This window comes from Chenopodium quinoa, unplaced genomic scaffold (genome assembly GCF_001683475.1).
Source record: "Chenopodium quinoa cultivar QQ74 unplaced genomic scaffold, ASM168347v1, whole genome shotgun sequence".
Lineage (NCBI taxonomy): Eukaryota > Viridiplantae > Streptophyta > Magnoliopsida > Caryophyllales > Amaranthaceae > Chenopodium > Chenopodium quinoa.
Window position 1 is genome coordinate 1,555,087 of NW_018744955.1, and position 16,384 is coordinate 1,571,470.

The 16,384-nt window shown below is 38.4% G+C and overlaps 1 protein-coding gene across 3 annotated transcripts; it reads left to right on the forward strand.

Annotated features, from left to right (window-relative positions):
- The first annotated feature begins 800 nt into the window (after window positions 1–800).
- On the forward strand, window positions 801–11,332 carry LOC110706418 (serine hydroxymethyltransferase, mitochondrial). Of its 3 annotated transcripts, none has more exons than XM_021884340.1 (16): window positions 801–980; window positions 1,107–1,151; window positions 1,257–1,343; window positions 3,980–4,101; window positions 4,179–4,255; window positions 5,491–5,615; window positions 6,440–6,532; window positions 7,036–7,128; window positions 7,239–7,436; window positions 7,813–7,917; window positions 9,054–9,119; window positions 9,231–9,308; window positions 9,676–9,787; window positions 9,882–9,992; window positions 10,146–10,315; window positions 10,868–11,063. In XM_021884340.1, the coding sequence occupies exons 1-15, from the start codon at window positions 891–893 to the stop codon at window positions 10,289–10,291; spliced, it is 1,548 nt and encodes a 515-aa protein (XP_021740032.1). In that variant the 5' UTR covers window positions 801–890; the 3' UTR covers window positions 10,292–10,315; window positions 10,868–11,063. The 3 variants fall into 3 exon arrangements, with proteins under 3 accessions (XP_021740032.1, XP_021740030.1, XP_021740031.1); XM_021884338.1 differs by lacking the exon at window positions 10,868–11,063 and adding an exon at window positions 11,097–11,332 and having other exon boundaries at window positions 802–980; XM_021884339.1 differs by lacking the exon at window positions 10,868–11,063 and adding an exon at window positions 11,102–11,332 and having other exon boundaries at window positions 802–980.
- Window positions 11,333–16,384: the final 5,052 nt, after the last annotated feature.

The following is a 16,384-nucleotide window of genomic DNA, read 5'->3' on the forward strand; positions in this document are numbered from 1 at the left end:
ATTTATATTAATCAGCTATTCTGCCTTAAAAAAAAATCAGCTATTCCGTACTACTCCCTCCGTTTTTAAATACTTGCTCCACTTACCTTTTGCGGTCGTTCTTAAATACTTGCTCCATTTCCTTATTTGAAAAACTTTTATAAATTACAATAATTAATTCATCTATCTCAACTAGTGGACACAACGTAAATGATATTTTATTAATTTCAAATTCTCTCCTCAATTCTCTCCACTACTTTTGCTTTTTATAATTTTATACTCCTCTTCTATCAACCCCACTACCTCCATATTTTACTACATTATTCAATTTCTCTTAAAACTCAGCGCATGGAGAAATGGAGCAAATATTTAAAAGTAGAGGGAGTAATTAACTAATTACTGAGAATGGCCTAAATTTTTTTGTAGGTACCTTAAGGATCTGTTCTCATACGTTAAAATTCTGTTCAGTTCAGTTTAGTTCAGCTCCTAATTTCCTTCCCTTATAAAATATTCAGTTCAGTTCTGTTCAGCTCAGTGCAGTTCAGTTAATGAAAACAGGCCCTAGTTTTGATAAAATACAACAAAGTAAGTTAAACTGGACAAAAAGAAAAAAAAAAAATAAAATAAAATTACAAACGCTCGCACTCACCTGGTAGCTCCTCCTGCTTTTTCAAAGTAGATTGTGTGGTTGGTGAAACCCAAACACATGCGCACCTTCATTTGTGCGCGCAAAAAGAAGATAAATCTATCCATGAAAATGAAGCTACAATTTAAGAAAACGAATACGCCACAAAAAATTAAAACCTTTAATTTAATAATTTCCTTTATTAGCAACCACTTAAAACTCACCCACATTATCCTTCCCCATTTCACACCACTCTGCCACCCTTAGCTCCAAGGAGAGAGACCAAATGGCCATGGCAATGGCGCTTCGCAAGCTCTCCAATTCCGCCAACAAACCTGTTCGTGGCGTCTTTAATGGCGCTCCTCTCTACTTCATGGTCACTTTCTCTCCCCCACTTCGTATTTTTCGTTTATTTTGTGAATTTTATTACAACTTTTGTATGTTTGATTTTTGATTTTTTTTTAAAAAATCTTAATATGTGATTTTGAATTTTTGGATTTAGTCATCTGAAGCAGCAATTGAGAAGGAGAAACAAGTTTCTGTGACGGTTTGTATGATTTACTTGATATCATTGTTGTTTGATTTAGTAATTTATTTGGATTTTGAACTGGAAATTTTGGATGAATTTCTGAACAATTGGATCGTTGGACAGTGGCCGAAGCAATTGAATGCGCCCCTTGAGGTTGTTGATCCTGAGATTGCTGACATTATTGAGCACGAAAAGGCTAGGCAATGGAAGGTTTTGTCATTTTCTCTCTTCTTTTCACAGTTCTTGATTATTTTTAGGTCCATGTTTTGTTATCCGAATATTTCCTTCGTTATAATTTGACTTCATATTTGTACATACTAGAGTGTACCTGTGCAAAATGCACGGGATATATAAGAAAAAATATATTTAAAATGTGGAAAGTTGATTTTAATGTTGTAATTTTGACTTGAGCTGTAATGGTTGGTTTTGGACTAGTCGGTTCTGTTGAACCCTAATTAGCTCTGTTGTACTGACACCTGATGTGCTGACACCTTGTGCTATGTATATAAGAAAAAATATATTTAAAATGTGGAAAGTTGATTTTAATGTTGTAATTTTGACTTGAGCTATAATGGTTGGTTTTGGACTAGTCCTGTTGAACCCTAATTAGCTCTGTTGTACTGAGTAATAATAATAATCGTATTAATAATGTGCTGACACCTGATGTGCTATGTTGAAATATGATATTCTGAGCAAAGCTTAGAAGCTCAAAAAAACAGGGTCTTACTCTTTTATGTCGGTGGCCACACAATGCCATTATGGGGTTTACTTTTTCAAAGTTATAGAGGTTACTCGTTCAGTGTTATAGGGGTTACTTGTGTTACTCAGTTAGTGTCATATGGGTTAGCGTCTTGCTGGAGGTACATACTTTCTATTGTACTGAGTATTAATAATAATCGTATTAATAATGTGCTGACACCTGATGGGCTATGCTGAAATATGATATTCTAAGCAAAGCTTAGAAACTCAAAAAACAGGGTCTTACTCTTTTATGTCAGTGGCCACACAATACTATTATGGGGGTTTACTTTTTCAAAGTTATAGAGGTTACCCATTCAGTGTTATAGGGGTTACTCGTGTTACTCAGTTAGTGTCATATGGGTTAGCGTATTGCTGTAGGAGTTACATACTTTGTTCTGTTGCAAGTAGTTATTCGCTGAGGCCAGTTGCACAAAAACGTGCTGTACATTTTCTTTTTGGTTTTGATGATTACAGAAATGAAAAATGTTTGGAGGGTAATCCTAAAAAAATGCATATAATTGAAGGGTTAGGGATTTAGAGTACTGTAATTGATTGGTCGGGGATTTAGAGTACATTTTTTTTTTGATACGTTATACTATGTACCAAAAAAAAAAAACACACACACACATAAAGTGACATGTTAGTAGTAGTCCCATAAAAAAAAAATGGTGAATGAGTAGTTATTGGTTTTTTTTTTTTTTTTTTTTAAAAAAAAAAAAAAAAAACTCAAATGCATGAGAGTTGAGGATTGGGGACTTGGAGGACTCTCGTTAAATGAGTCTACAATTATAATATAGATTAGTAAAACTCTACGATCTTTGTTTATTTATTTATTTTCACTTTGCACATTTGTTAATAACTTGATATAGTGTTATTTTGACCCTTAATATTTTGCCGAGAACAATCTAGAAACATTTATATGGTAGGTTTAGTTTTATACATTAGTACCAATAAATCATCAAAGTGTTGTCAAAATGAGATATGTGAATAGTGTTTAAAACACTAACACAGTAAAACTCATAAAAAAAATTTAACGTTTTACCTACTTTTGTGTTTTATACTACTGTACTAATGGAAAAATGTGGCCAAATAAATAGAGAAAGTATAAGTTACCATTAGAATTTAGTATATACTTTACTAGTTTAAAGTGCACTATCATCTTTATTATACAATCTTGAAAAATTAAATTGTCAATGATTAACTTTCTATCAACATGTGATTTTGTATAAGAGATACCTTAAGGTTTTCAATTGAATTTAACATGTACTCTCTCCGTATATTGCTTCTGATAATAAAACATAGCGATTTCAAAGGTACTTTATATTAGTAGGGGTGTAAATGGGCCGAGCTGAGCCGAGTACTACTTTGTTCATGTTCAAGTTCAATTAACTTAGGCGAGTCCGAGCAAGATCTCGAGCTTTCAACCAAGCTCAAAAATCTGTTCAAGCTCGGCTCATTTAGTACACTATATGTTCGCGAACGGTTCGTGATCGGCTCGTTTATTAAACAAGTTTATAAATGAGCGTTTCATGCATGATTTTAGTAATAAACGAGCTTCTCTAATAAACGAGCTTTGTACTTTGACATTTGAAAATCTCAAAAAATAGCATAATAATTAAATCCTAATTATAAACCTAAGAACAAAATCTTAATTATTAAAAAACTTAAGAATTAAATTAACAATTGTGAAAAAATCAATAATTCATGAATATAAATAAATGAGTAATTCGCAAACATAAATAAACGAGTTGTTCATGAACTTATCTGAGCGAGCATATATATGTTCGTATTCAAGCTCATTTATCAAACGAGCTTTAAAATTTGTTCAAGCTCGGCTCATTTACCAAATAAATGAACATGAACGAGTTTCAATCGAGCTTGAACCCGAGTAGTTTATTCATCGGCTTGGTTCATTTACACCCCTAGATATTAGGTGTTTCTTCACAGTTAATCCTCTTAAAAATTCTATTAAAAACTTACCAAATGTAGTGGATAGTATTGTGTGTTCATGCTAACTTTATTTTCATTTATCTTTTAAGAGTTTGTATTAAACTCGTTGTTTTTACAACTGTCCTGATTCATCTGTTGACATGTTTGGGTAATAGGGTCTAGAACTTATCCCATCAGAGAATTTCACTTCAGTTTCTGTTATGCAAGCTGTTGGGTCAGTCATGACCAATAAGTACAGTGAAGGATACCCAGGAGCAAGATATTATGGTGGAAATGAGTATGTCTATTCCTTTTATTATTGCATCAACTTAATACTTATTTCCTCTTCCTAATTATGATTAAACCTCTGTTCAGGTTCATCGATATGGCTGAAACTTTGTGTCAAAAGCGTGCATTGGAAGCATTCCGATTGGACCCTGAAAAATGGGGAGGTGAATTTTCTAATTTGTAATGCTCTTTTTCCTGTAACTTGAAGACTTTTTGATCCCCTTAAAACCCAATTAACTCATGGGTGTAAGTGCCTCCAAAAAAATACCAATTGTTTCTATTTTTGAAATGGAATATTTACGGAATCTCCATGAATAGCATGGTATTTACATGAGATTCCTCGTTCTTATTCTTAAACGAGTTCTTAAACGAGTTCCAGAGGGCTTAGTTGATCCATGATTTATCTTTCATTTGTTTCGAGAAAAGAAAGAAATTTATCGATGGGGTGTAGCATTGCAACCTACAATCAAATTTGTAAGAGAGCCAAGTTTGTGTCCCCATTTTAATATTGCAGGATAGGGGCTGCTCATCCTCTTCCCCCCTATACAGAAATCCTTTTTCTCATAAGAGAAATCAAGGCCTTAATTTCTTAGGAGCTTATATCTCTATAATATTAGTTATAGAGTATCCTAATATATATATATATATATATATATATATATATATATATATATATATATATATATATATATATATATATATATATATATATAAAGAGAGAGAGAGAGAGAGAGAGAGAGCATTTCACCAATCTTAGCCTTTAATTCCGCTACATCCGACGGCTCACATTTCACCGGCATTCAATAATGGCATTTTCGTATTGCGAATTTTAAAACTTTTTTCCAGTTTTTTAACCTTTAAGTCAATTTTATTTATTTTATGACTGATTTCATTTACTTTTACTAACTTTTCATTTACTTTTTAGAAATGAAATTGGAAATCACTTCGTAAAGTTGAAATATTACGAAAATGCCATTAAGACACGAGAAGCATGTTGACATGATCTAAGGGCCTAGATTAGTTCTTAGTTCTTATTATAGTCTTTGTTCTCATTATAACTTGGTTATATATATATATATATCGTTTCTTTTTAGTTGACACGTATTCCTTTTTAGGAAGTTTTTTTTAGTTGACACGTTTCCTTTTGGAGTAACTTTTTTGCCTTGCATTTACAAGCTACCTCACTTGCTTTTTCATTCTCTATCACTCTCTCTCCTCTCCTTAATATATGTGCCTAAATCAAACGCGACAACTAAATAGAAACAGAGGAAGTATATATTTGACATGTGCTTAAAGAAAACCTCATCATATTACAACAGAAGATGTGCATTGTGATTTCCTTGAGTTTGCTCCCGTTTGTGCTTCTAAAGTCGTGGAACTTTTTTTATATTGTGTGCAGTGAATGTCCAACCTCTTTCTGGATCACCGGCTAACTTCCATGTTTACACTGCTCTTTTGAAGCCTCATGATAGAATCATGGCTCTTGATCTTCCACATGGTGGACATCTTTCACATGGATACCAGGTCTTGTTTCATCACTTTGTTGATTATTAGATAGTCAATATCTTTGTGCGTAGAACATTGCATATATCTATCTACTTAGACTATTCTTCTAATATATGATTGTTGTACGGCGTTGCGCTTTTTTTTTTTTTTTGGGGTGGGGGAATTGATTGGTTTTACTGATTTATTTCATAACTTGTGAATCAGGATATTAGATGTAAGGATCAACTGTGAGGAATGCTGACTGATACACAAGTTTAAAAACAATTTTGAGTGTTTAGGGCTATTCCTTTTCATCTCAAAAATTAAGTTTCAAGAAAAATATGTTTAGATAAGTTGATTAAGATCCTATGAACTGAGGATTTCCTAAGTTCAAATCATGACTTCAATAGTTCTTATAAGCTTAGAAAAGCTCATCTACATCATAGTTTGTTCAAAGAAGTTCCAATAACTTCAGATAAGTTAGCAATTGGGGAAACGAACATGCTCTAATTTCTTTTACTAAAGCAATGTTACTGAAAAAAAAAAACTTTTTCTGCAACTAAAACAAGCATATAAAATTATTAATGATTGACATTTAGATTGAAGCTTTGAGTTAGCAATTTAATGGTCTTCTTGGATATCTAAGCCTCATGCTTTAAAAAAAATTAAAAATTAGAACTGCATAAATAGCTGTCATTTAGTTTCATCATTGGTAAGTTCTGCTAGTTTTACAATTTTTGAATATTGGAATGTTGTGTTAAATGACATGTGTGAACAATTTGTGGCATGCATCCTATCAGTTAATTATTTGCTAAGCAATTTTTTGGTAAGCTAAGCTTGTAACTTCTATTATTATGTTGCAGACAGACACGAAGAAGATATCTGCCGTGTCTATATTTTTTGAGACAATGCCGTACAGATTGGATGAAAGCACTGGTTATATTGATTATGATCAGGTAGGCCAATTTTTACCAAAATTAGGATTTTTTTTTTTCTCTTTTAAGGCACAATAAGCTTTTTCTTGATAAGTAGCTTGAAATTGAGCATCCATGCACCTATTTTCTAGAACTGAGAACCGAATACCCCAATTTGACCTTCTATGGTTATTTTAAAAAAAACGTCAACTTGGTCAATTTTCTTAGTCATCATTCAATGTAATATATGGTTTTAGAAAGTTCATCCTCTGGATGAGTGGATGCTCAGTCTAAAGTCTAAACTTCTGAGCATTAAAGAAATGCATAGTTTTTGTTGCTTCCAATTGACATTTCTGTTAAGACAAGTAAATTTGTAATTTATTATATTTGCACCTTTGACTTATATAACCTTGATTCAAGCAATTATTTGCTATTGACCTGTTGTGTTAATGTTAATTTTACCAAGCAATACCTTAAATCCAAAAGCATGCAGCTTAATTAATAGGGCTGTTGTTTAGCTCATTTGATTGGGAACTCCATTGCAGATGGAGAAAAGTGCCACATTATTCAGACCCAAATTGATTGTTGCTGGAGCAAGTGCCTATGCACGACTCTATGATTATGAACGTATCCGCAAGGTAACATCTTTTGTTTTAAACTAATCTCTTTGTTAGACAAAGCAATTAGTTTTATGGAGCACGCCGAGGATGCTGGTCTGTAACAATAGTATCTGTAATTTTCTTGGCAGGTATGTGACAAGCAGAAAGCAATCATGCTGGCAGATATGGCACACATCAGTGGATTGGTAGCAGCTGGTGTGGTACCATCACCGTTTGATTATGCTGATGTTGTGACTACAACAACCCACAAATCCCTTCGTGGACCTCGTGGAGCAATGATTTTCTTCAGAAAGGGTGTAAAGGAGATTAATAAACAAGGGAAGGAGGTAATGCAGCTCAATTCAAATGTTGCTTTATAAGTGACTACTTTTTAGCTCATGCCAACTATTTGATACTTATAGCTCATGATATAATCCCTCTGTCCAGAATTAGTAGTCACGTTGTCCCTACCTCTCATAACTATGGATATGACATAACTTGACAACAAGACCCTACTTAACAGTTGGATAATTTTCATCTTCTTTCCATCAGTTACTAAGAAGTCGGCCTTGTGGCATATTGACCAATCTATTCAAATCATTACTATAGTGGGAATTGTAACATAATTTTCGGACATCCTAAATAATTATTTGTAACCATTTATAGTGGATGGAGAGACGATATTATGCATACTTTACATTAAATTCTAGTTATTTTCTGCAGGTACTGTATGACTATGAGGACAAAATCAATCAGGCTGTCTTTCCTGGTCTCCAGGGTGGTCCTCACAATCATACAATAACTGCCTTAGCAGTCGCTTTGAAACAGGTTTGTGTTCTGAAAATGATGTTTGGCACCAGTCATAACTCATAATGATGCTAATTGATGCTGTATCTGATTATATTGACAGCGGGAGTAATAGTTTTCCACATATATGTATAAAAATAGCAAACAATTTTTTTAAGGGATCAAACTCTTACTCAAATGTGTTTTTTTATGTGTGTGTTGATGATTGATTTTGCTTCGAATATTTCTTTAGGTTTAAAAATTTCTTAATATCAGTTTATTAAGTCTAAGCAACCAATGTTTTGCTTATATCAGGATCTTTTATGGTTATCTTTTACTTCAAGTAGTGTGTAGGCTATAAAATACAAATAACTCTCTTTTTATGATAAATGTCAATTTTAAGGAATTTTGATTTTATAGAATCTATTTCTTTTCTTTCTTATTTATTTATTTTTTAAAAGTTAATTTTAAGGAATTTTGATTTTATAGAATCTATTTCTTTTCTTTCTTATTTATTTATTTTGTAAAAGTTGAGTTGTTTCCATCACTTTGTTTTTCTATTCTTTTTGAATTATTGTATTGGGCTCAACTGTCCACTTTTCAGTTTGAGTCACCTTATCCTTGCATTTCTAAATTGATATGAATTTTTTATTTTCATTCCCCTCTGCTGAGCAAAGCCTCAATGTAACTTAGACTATTAAGGGCCAAAGCCTTGGGAATTTTTATCTACTTGGAATTCCAGCAGAGTCATGCCATGACCTTAAGAGGATTAGGTACAGTTGATGTGGCTTTCAATATAGCTAATGATGAGAAGACTAACTCATATGCAGGACAAGCAAATTGATCTTATGACAATGTGTATTGAATAAACTCAATTTATCAAAGACTGCAAACTGCTCTGGTTTTCATTTGAAATTGGTTGAACAGCTCTGCAACTATTGCTGTGATCATGGAGATGTACCACACTAAACCTCCAGCATTTGAGATCACTGTATCTTAACTATATGCCTTCTATAGACACTTCTTTTTACCTTAGCAATTTATGGTGACTGTCTTCCCCCTCCTCTTCTAAAATCTACACAAACTCTTGTTTGGGTGTCTAGTTGCTTATAGCAGTCTGTGACATTTAATTCAATGTTTCCTGAATTGAGACTCATGATACCTTCACGGAAATGCAGGCTATGACTCCTGAATACAGAGCATACCAAGAACAAGTTCTTTCCAATTGCTCAAAGTTTGCAGAGGTAAATTTATGTGGCCATGCTAGCATGCTAAGTTTATTAGGATATGAGTTATGGGTTTGAATAAAATTATCTTTGTTGAAAATGAATTTTATTTTATGCTACATTCTGCAGGCTTTGGCTGGGATGGGCTATGAACTTGTTTCTGGCGGAACAGACAATCATTTAGTTTTGGTGAACCTGAAGAACAAGGTGAAGATGACTTCTTTTATGATAACTTCTCATTGATAGTATCTTTCTATATTTTTCTCCTGCAACTTTTGCATTTCTTCTGGTCTAGCTGACATATCATAACAAGCGTAGAGAGGTAACATAAATGCTGGATGCCTGGAAGTATCAACAATTTTCTTAGGTTAAGAGATCTTGTCAAATGATATGTAGCAAAAAAATACTTCATGCAGTAGCAGAGACACCTTGTTGAATTATGGAGTATTAATTTACCCAGATGACACTTTGTAAATTTTTGTGTACTGCAGTAATAAATGTTTGCTACTTTGCTCTATATGTAGTGTAACGAAAGATTTTTCTTTGCCACTTACATTGGATCTTGCTTTGTCAGGGTATTGATGGCTCCAGAGTAGAGAAGGTTATGGAAGCTGTGCACATTGCAGCCAACAAAAACACTGTGCCTGGGGATGTTTCTGCTATGGTTCCTGGTGGCATTAGGATGGGTAAGAGGGCATACGCCGCATACCCATGGAATTTATTCTGGTATTTTCTGGCTTCCTGCAACTTAAAATTAACTTTTCTTACTTTATGTTCCAGGAACACCTGCCCTAACATCCCGGGGTTTTGTTGAAGAAGATTTTGTTAAGGTGGCTGAGTATTTTGATGGTGCTGTCAAGCTGGCTCTAAAAATCAAGGCTGATACTAAAGGTACCTCTTGCTCATCATCTTTTTCTGTGTCTAAAACCAAGTAGTATTGAAGTGCATGCATTTATGATATATGTCTATGTTCGGAGGAAAAATGAAAAAGAAAAGAACAGACCTTGTGTGAATGTGATGATACTGACTGCTTTTGCATATCAGGAACAAAGTTGAAGGACTTTGTTGCCACCCTGGAGTCAGGTACTTTTGATTCAGAGATAGCAAAGCTAAGACATGAGGTTGAGGAGTACGCAAAACAATTTCCAACAATTGGATTTGAAAAGGAAACCATGAAGTACAAAAATTAAACAAGCTTTTATACAAGTTGCAAGGTTGGTTGTTTGATATGTAAAATGTGAGATTATTTTTCATAGTAAAGTACTCTATGCTAGGCATGGTAATTGAGACCTACCTTTAAGTTTGATGTCCTTGTCACCTTTCTTAGGCTAGGGTGGTGTTGGCATATGCAGTTTTTCCCAATACTGGTATAAGGCTTTTTTTTTTTTTTTTAAATTATTTTTTTATTAGCTAAGGTCTTGTTCTCTTCACCTTATTTTTGTTGAGCTGAAATTATTTTTACAGAATATTATTTAAATAAAGTGAATAGAACGGACCTTAAAATAATCAAAATATGAATAAGGATGTCTTAAAAAACACAAAATGAGACACATCAACTTGAATAACCTCCATGGAAATTTATTTCTACAGTCCCAACATTTTCTCATAACATATTTTTAAATGGTTACTTTGGGCATTGTGAATCTCTCCCCATAGTAATGGAAAAAGAATTTGATGGCATCGAGCTTTAGTTTAGATTAAGTGAGCTAATTAGCTTCATCCTCGAGGGATGTAATATTTTTTTATTTTTTTGAAACCACGTCTAGGGATGTAATATGAGCGAGCTACAAGTTTCGTTTGCTTTCTGAGGAAGCATGAATTTCCTATCAGTGTGATGAAGATCATTTGCTTTTTGAGGAAGCATGAATTTCCTATCAGTGTGTTCTGGAACAAGTTTCGTTTGTTGGTTGCAGCGCACTGTTGGAACTTGTATATTAGTTCCTGAATGCCCCCTTTTTTTTTTTTTTTTTTTTTTTTTTTTTTTTTTTTTTGTAGCACAGGTCACTTTGAACTCCAAAGAAGCTGATGGAACCAGACTGGGATGACCATTATATGGATATACATGTATAATCTTGAAGCCGAGGGCAAAGTCAATGTAACACATGTTTATTGAACTCCATTAGCTGTATATTATGTAATTCCGTCTCTACTTTGATGTATAAATACATATTCAAGGAGCATTAAATCAATAAATTTGGTGTTCAGGGTTGGTATCAAGCAAATTATGCCTCAACCACAAACAATGAGATCTTTTCAACTTTAGGTGCACCACCCTTCCGTAGATGAGTTCTACATTGAAATCTTGAAATCATTTTACATCAATTGTATAGATTTAAAGAGATTTGGGTGGGAGATTACAAAAGTATGGTACAAAGTCAACAGTATATTATACTCCTTCATGGCCATATTTGGTAGATGGTTTTGAAAAAAAAAAATTAATATTATGTGTTTCGGATGAAAACAATGGGGCCTTGCCGAAGGCCCGCTGAAGTGGCTGAAGACTAGTCCGGTCCAATTGATGCTGGGCCGAAGGTTTCCTGCACAACTAAAACACGTAAACTGGCCCCGGGGGTGGATCCGAGGAAGACCCCTCCAATGCCGAAGTCAAACAGTGTTTAGAGAGAGAAAGCTATGCAAGAGATTTTATGCTTGAGGCTTTGTTGTGTTGTTCTTCATGAATGAATGAATTGAAGGCTTTTATACCTTTGCACATGATGAGAGAAGAGTAATTGGGCCTTTAAATAGTCATGGGCTGACCATGGCAATTCGGACCAAAGGACTCTTGGTTGACTTGGCTTGATTGGAGGCTCGGGCCTTGACCTTGGAATATGAAGTCATTTAGTGACCAGGCCCAATAAGATAATTGGACCCAAATACATGACTAGGCCCAATTAGATAAATTGGACCCAAACAACTTGCCCCCAGACCCGATTTGGAAGGATGACGGGTCGGGTTTGAATCCGATAGGAAATGGAGGGAAGTAAATGATTTAATTAAATCAATAGATTTAAATTCTTTGAACAATTATTAATTAAATAACTGTAATTTGGATAATTAACAGGAAGTGGAGTGGATAGTGGGCGGTTAATCAAGAGAGAGAGTGTTTAACGGTTAATTAAGGAGGCATTTAAGAGAAATTTGAACTTTTCGACCTTTGGGATTCTCCTTCCTGGAATTATAAGGTCTGATTCGCATTTCAACCTCATTTCTTCACCAACTTACACTCAAATTCTCACGCAAACCCATTTTCTCTTTGAATTTCCAGCGTACCATTTTCGAATCCAAGTTCGAGACTCAAATCCATCGCTTCCACTGATTTGACCGGCGTATTCCGGCCAATTTGAAGGTAATCTTCTTTGAGCTTTTTCGATTTTCTTGTCCTTTTTTAGGGAAATTCTTCTTCTCCCTTCTTTCCTTCTCTGAATTTGATTATGGCTCGAGAAAGGAGGCGTCAGCCGGGTCGACGGGGTCAGGCTAGGGATCCCCGTGACCGCGCCGACGTTTGGAACGGGGAACGAGCCGGTAAAGACCCGGAAAGGGGGATTCCGGCAGTTCCTTTAAACGCTGCGCCGCCTCAGCAGGACGCCGAGGCCGGCGAGGCGGAGCAACCTGAGCAGAGAGAACAGGCTGGGCAGGCTGAAGATTTGCCCCCTGTGCTCTGGGACCTGCTTCCTGGGCATGCTGAATGGCAGGACGCCGAGGCCTAGGACGCCATGGTGAAAAATACCCCATACTCATGGTGGGTTCGGCATGCCGAAACCTACCGATTCGCCGAGCAAATTGAGTTGCACTACGACATTTTTGAAGAGGATGGGCATTGGTGCCGAATGCCCTCGCCGACTGACAGGATTCACCGTCCCCCTCCTGGGTATGTAGGGGTGTACACTCGGCAATTGCAATACGGACTTCGGTTTCCTTTGGATCCTTTCGTCAGGGACATTTTAATAAAGTACAGGATCTCCCTGTGCCAATTAACACCCGTTAGCATTCGGCGGGTGATGACTTATCTCTGGGTGTGTCGGTTTTTTGCTGTTGAACCGAATTTGCACTGCTTCCGAAAGATGCATCAGCTAGTGCAGAACCTCCAGAGCGTGTACGGCCAACACGGGTCTTCAGGCTGGTGGCGAATAGAGAGCCGCCCCCAATATCTGACTATGTGGCCGAACGACTCCTCGGATAAGGATTGGAGGGGTCAATGGGTCTGGGTGAGAGTTCCCGCTTATCCGGAGCATCCATATTTTTTCGGGGCTCCCCGATACCTCTCCAGGCCTGATCCGAACATGCAAGACTTGGGTCCTGAGGACCCTGATGCCACTAGCCACCCGAGTTATGAGCAAATGAGCTTCTTCAGGAAGCAGAATAACCCCGGGGGAGTTGGCCGAATGAGAACTCTCCCGGCCAGATGGCTTCCGGATAACCATTACATCTTCCAAGAGAAGATGTTGGCAGTTGTCGGCCTCAGCCGAAAGTACAGGGGTGGTAAGTATGTTCGGCTGGGGCCGAGGACTTTAACTTAATCAATTTTGATTTGTCTTTGATGCTTATTCCCTTAGTCTAACCTTCGTCTGTTCTTTTCAGAGCTGAGCGAAGCTACCTCGGGAATTGATTATAACCGGCTCAGGGTGAACGCTGAAAGGGTCATTCTAGACCGGGCTCCGGCAATCACAGCTCCGAAGAACCGTCCGCTGCATCTGCACGAAACGGGTCTTCAAATTGAAGCCGCTGCCGAATACACCAAGCAGAAGCCTTGGTGGGAGAAGCGAGATCCCCTTCGGCCTTTATTACCTGAGGAAGCACAGGCTGCTCAGACAGCAGCTGACGTGTCCCGAGTAATCAACTCCTTGGAAGGAGGTGTTGGGACGTCTGGTGCTGCTGAGGGGGATATCCCTGCACCTGGAGTTCAGCCGAGGGTTCCAGTAAGTTCCTAACTTGCTTGGTTTTTTTTTTTTTTTTCTCATACTTTGCTGCCCCCCCTTTCTGCAGTCTGAGGAAGGGAGCGGAAGAAGAGAAGGAAAGGCGCCTGCTCGTTCTGAAGATCCATCTTCGTCAGAATATGAAGAAATGGACGAGCAGCCCTTAGCAAAGAGAAGGAGGAGGTTGGCCGTGCTGGGGCCTCGGCAGTTTCAGATGGGGATGAGGCCTACCGGGGGCATCCTCATACGGGAGCCTGATGAAGGTAGACGCTCGCCGAGGGCTCCCCCTCCGCCGGAAGCTCCGCGTCCTGAAACCCCCCCTCCACCTCCCGAAACTCAAGAGATGGAGGTGGACCAAAGAACTCCTGATCCGAAGGGGGGGGGGGGGGTCCAGGGACACCCTGCTGAAGAATCTGAGAAGCCGATTGCTGAAGGCTTCTCAGATGATATTGATAGGGAGGTTGACGCTTTTCTTCGTCAACCTGATCTGGGGGAGGAAGCAGAGAAGGTCGTTGTTGCTGACCCTGGTGGAGACCAACTGGGCTCCGCCGAAGGAGAAGGTCATGCTGAGCCTGAGAAGATTCAGGAGGTTCCCTCTTCTTCCTTCCCCTCATTCCAGACGCTGAACTCTGGAGATTTGGGTTTCTCGGCCCCCCGTATCACAGTCCCAGAACCTGTTTGGGAACGAATTTGGGGCCAGAACCGTGAAGGGGCTGCAGGCTACTTCGGCGACTTGACTAGCATGTCCGAAGTGGACCGAGCAAGGGTGTGGTCGCTGAAGGCCACGACTGGGATGGGAGAATCCAGCCGAAGGGTCCCTGACCCTGCAAGAGACAACCAGCGCTTGCTAATGCAGGTACTTAACCTTTTAGTTGCTTTGCTTTCATTCAGCTCTTCTCCTCCTTTCTGGCTCTTTCCCTTTTTTATTACTTTATTTATTTCAACTGATGTGCCCCTGCAAACAGGTTGTGCACAATCAGACTCTTACTGTAGAGTTGATTGACACCCTCCAAGACAAGCTGGAGCATGCCTGGGAGGAGGCAAAAATTGTCCGGGAGGAGGCGAAGCTTGCTGAGCTGAAGCAGCAGGCTGCTGAAGAGAAGTAGCAGCAGAGCGAAGAGTATGAAAAGAGGGCTGCTGAAGCCATTCAAGCCTTCTGCTCGGCTATGGAGAAGGAAGTTTTTCCCCCGCTGATGGAAGGGGAAAAATTCCTTCAGGAGCAAATGGGAGTGGACATCTCCAAATTTAAAGCTGCTATCGAGAGCCGAATTCAAGAAGGAGCTGCTGCACAAGCTGAAGTGCAGCAGAAGCTGAAAGCTCTTGAAGCCAGCAGGATGGCTGCTGAAGAGGCTCTACAGGCTAGGGATGTTCACCTATCTGCTGCCCAAGCTGCTGCTGAGAGCCAGGACCAGAAGCTGAAGGAGTTGGAAGATCAGCTGAGAGTCAAGGGAGATGAGCTGACCCAGGCCAAAACTGAAGCTTCCAACGTCCAGCTGGAGCTTAATGAGCAGAAGACTTCTTCCTCTAAACTCTCAGAAGAGTTAGAAAATTCTAAAAAGGATTTGGAGGAGAGTCAAAAGAAGTTGGCTGATGCTGAAGCCCTACTCCAAGTCCGCCTTTACACCCAAGAAGAATATGAGATGGGCTACATTAATGGGTTTAATGTGGCTCGGAGGTTGGCTCTCCATGCTGAGCCTTCGCTGGATTGGTCCAAGTGTGCGCTTTGGGCTCAGGACTCCGAAGATCCGCACATGTTGTATGCCACTCCTGCTGAGCATTAGATCCTTCAGGCTGAACAAGCCGAGGAGGAAGCTGAGCGGCAGGAGTTGGAGGCTGAACAGCGAGCCGCTGAAGCTCAGGCAAGGGCCCAACCTGCCTCCTCTGCTGCTGGAACCGAGACTGCCCCGGGGCTTGGCCCGGCTGATCAGCCTGATCCTCCAACTGAAGCATAGGAAATCGGGCAGTCGTCTTCAGAATCTTGCGGATCAACATGCGCTTAACTTCAGACTCGCCGCTTTCTGAATCTCTTTTTGCCTTATCTTTTTGCTTCAGCTTGCCTTGATGTACAAACAGTTTATTTTTGTTTCTGTACGTATTTCGGCAGCTGTTATTTTCCGCTTGTGGGCGGCTGCCGATATAGTCTTTAATTTATTTGAACTTATAGCTCACTTTCTGAGCATGAATCATTAATCTGATGTTCCTTTCTTCAACTGCTTTGCCTTATTTTGAGTGTTTTACTGTTTCTGAGCTTGAGAAATTCTCGCAAAAATTTGCTAAGTACAAAGCTTTCGGCTTTGAAGAATTCTGCTGAACATAAACTTGCACTGGTAGTGCCTCTTGCCCCCCCCAGAAATCTGAAGATTCAAGTCT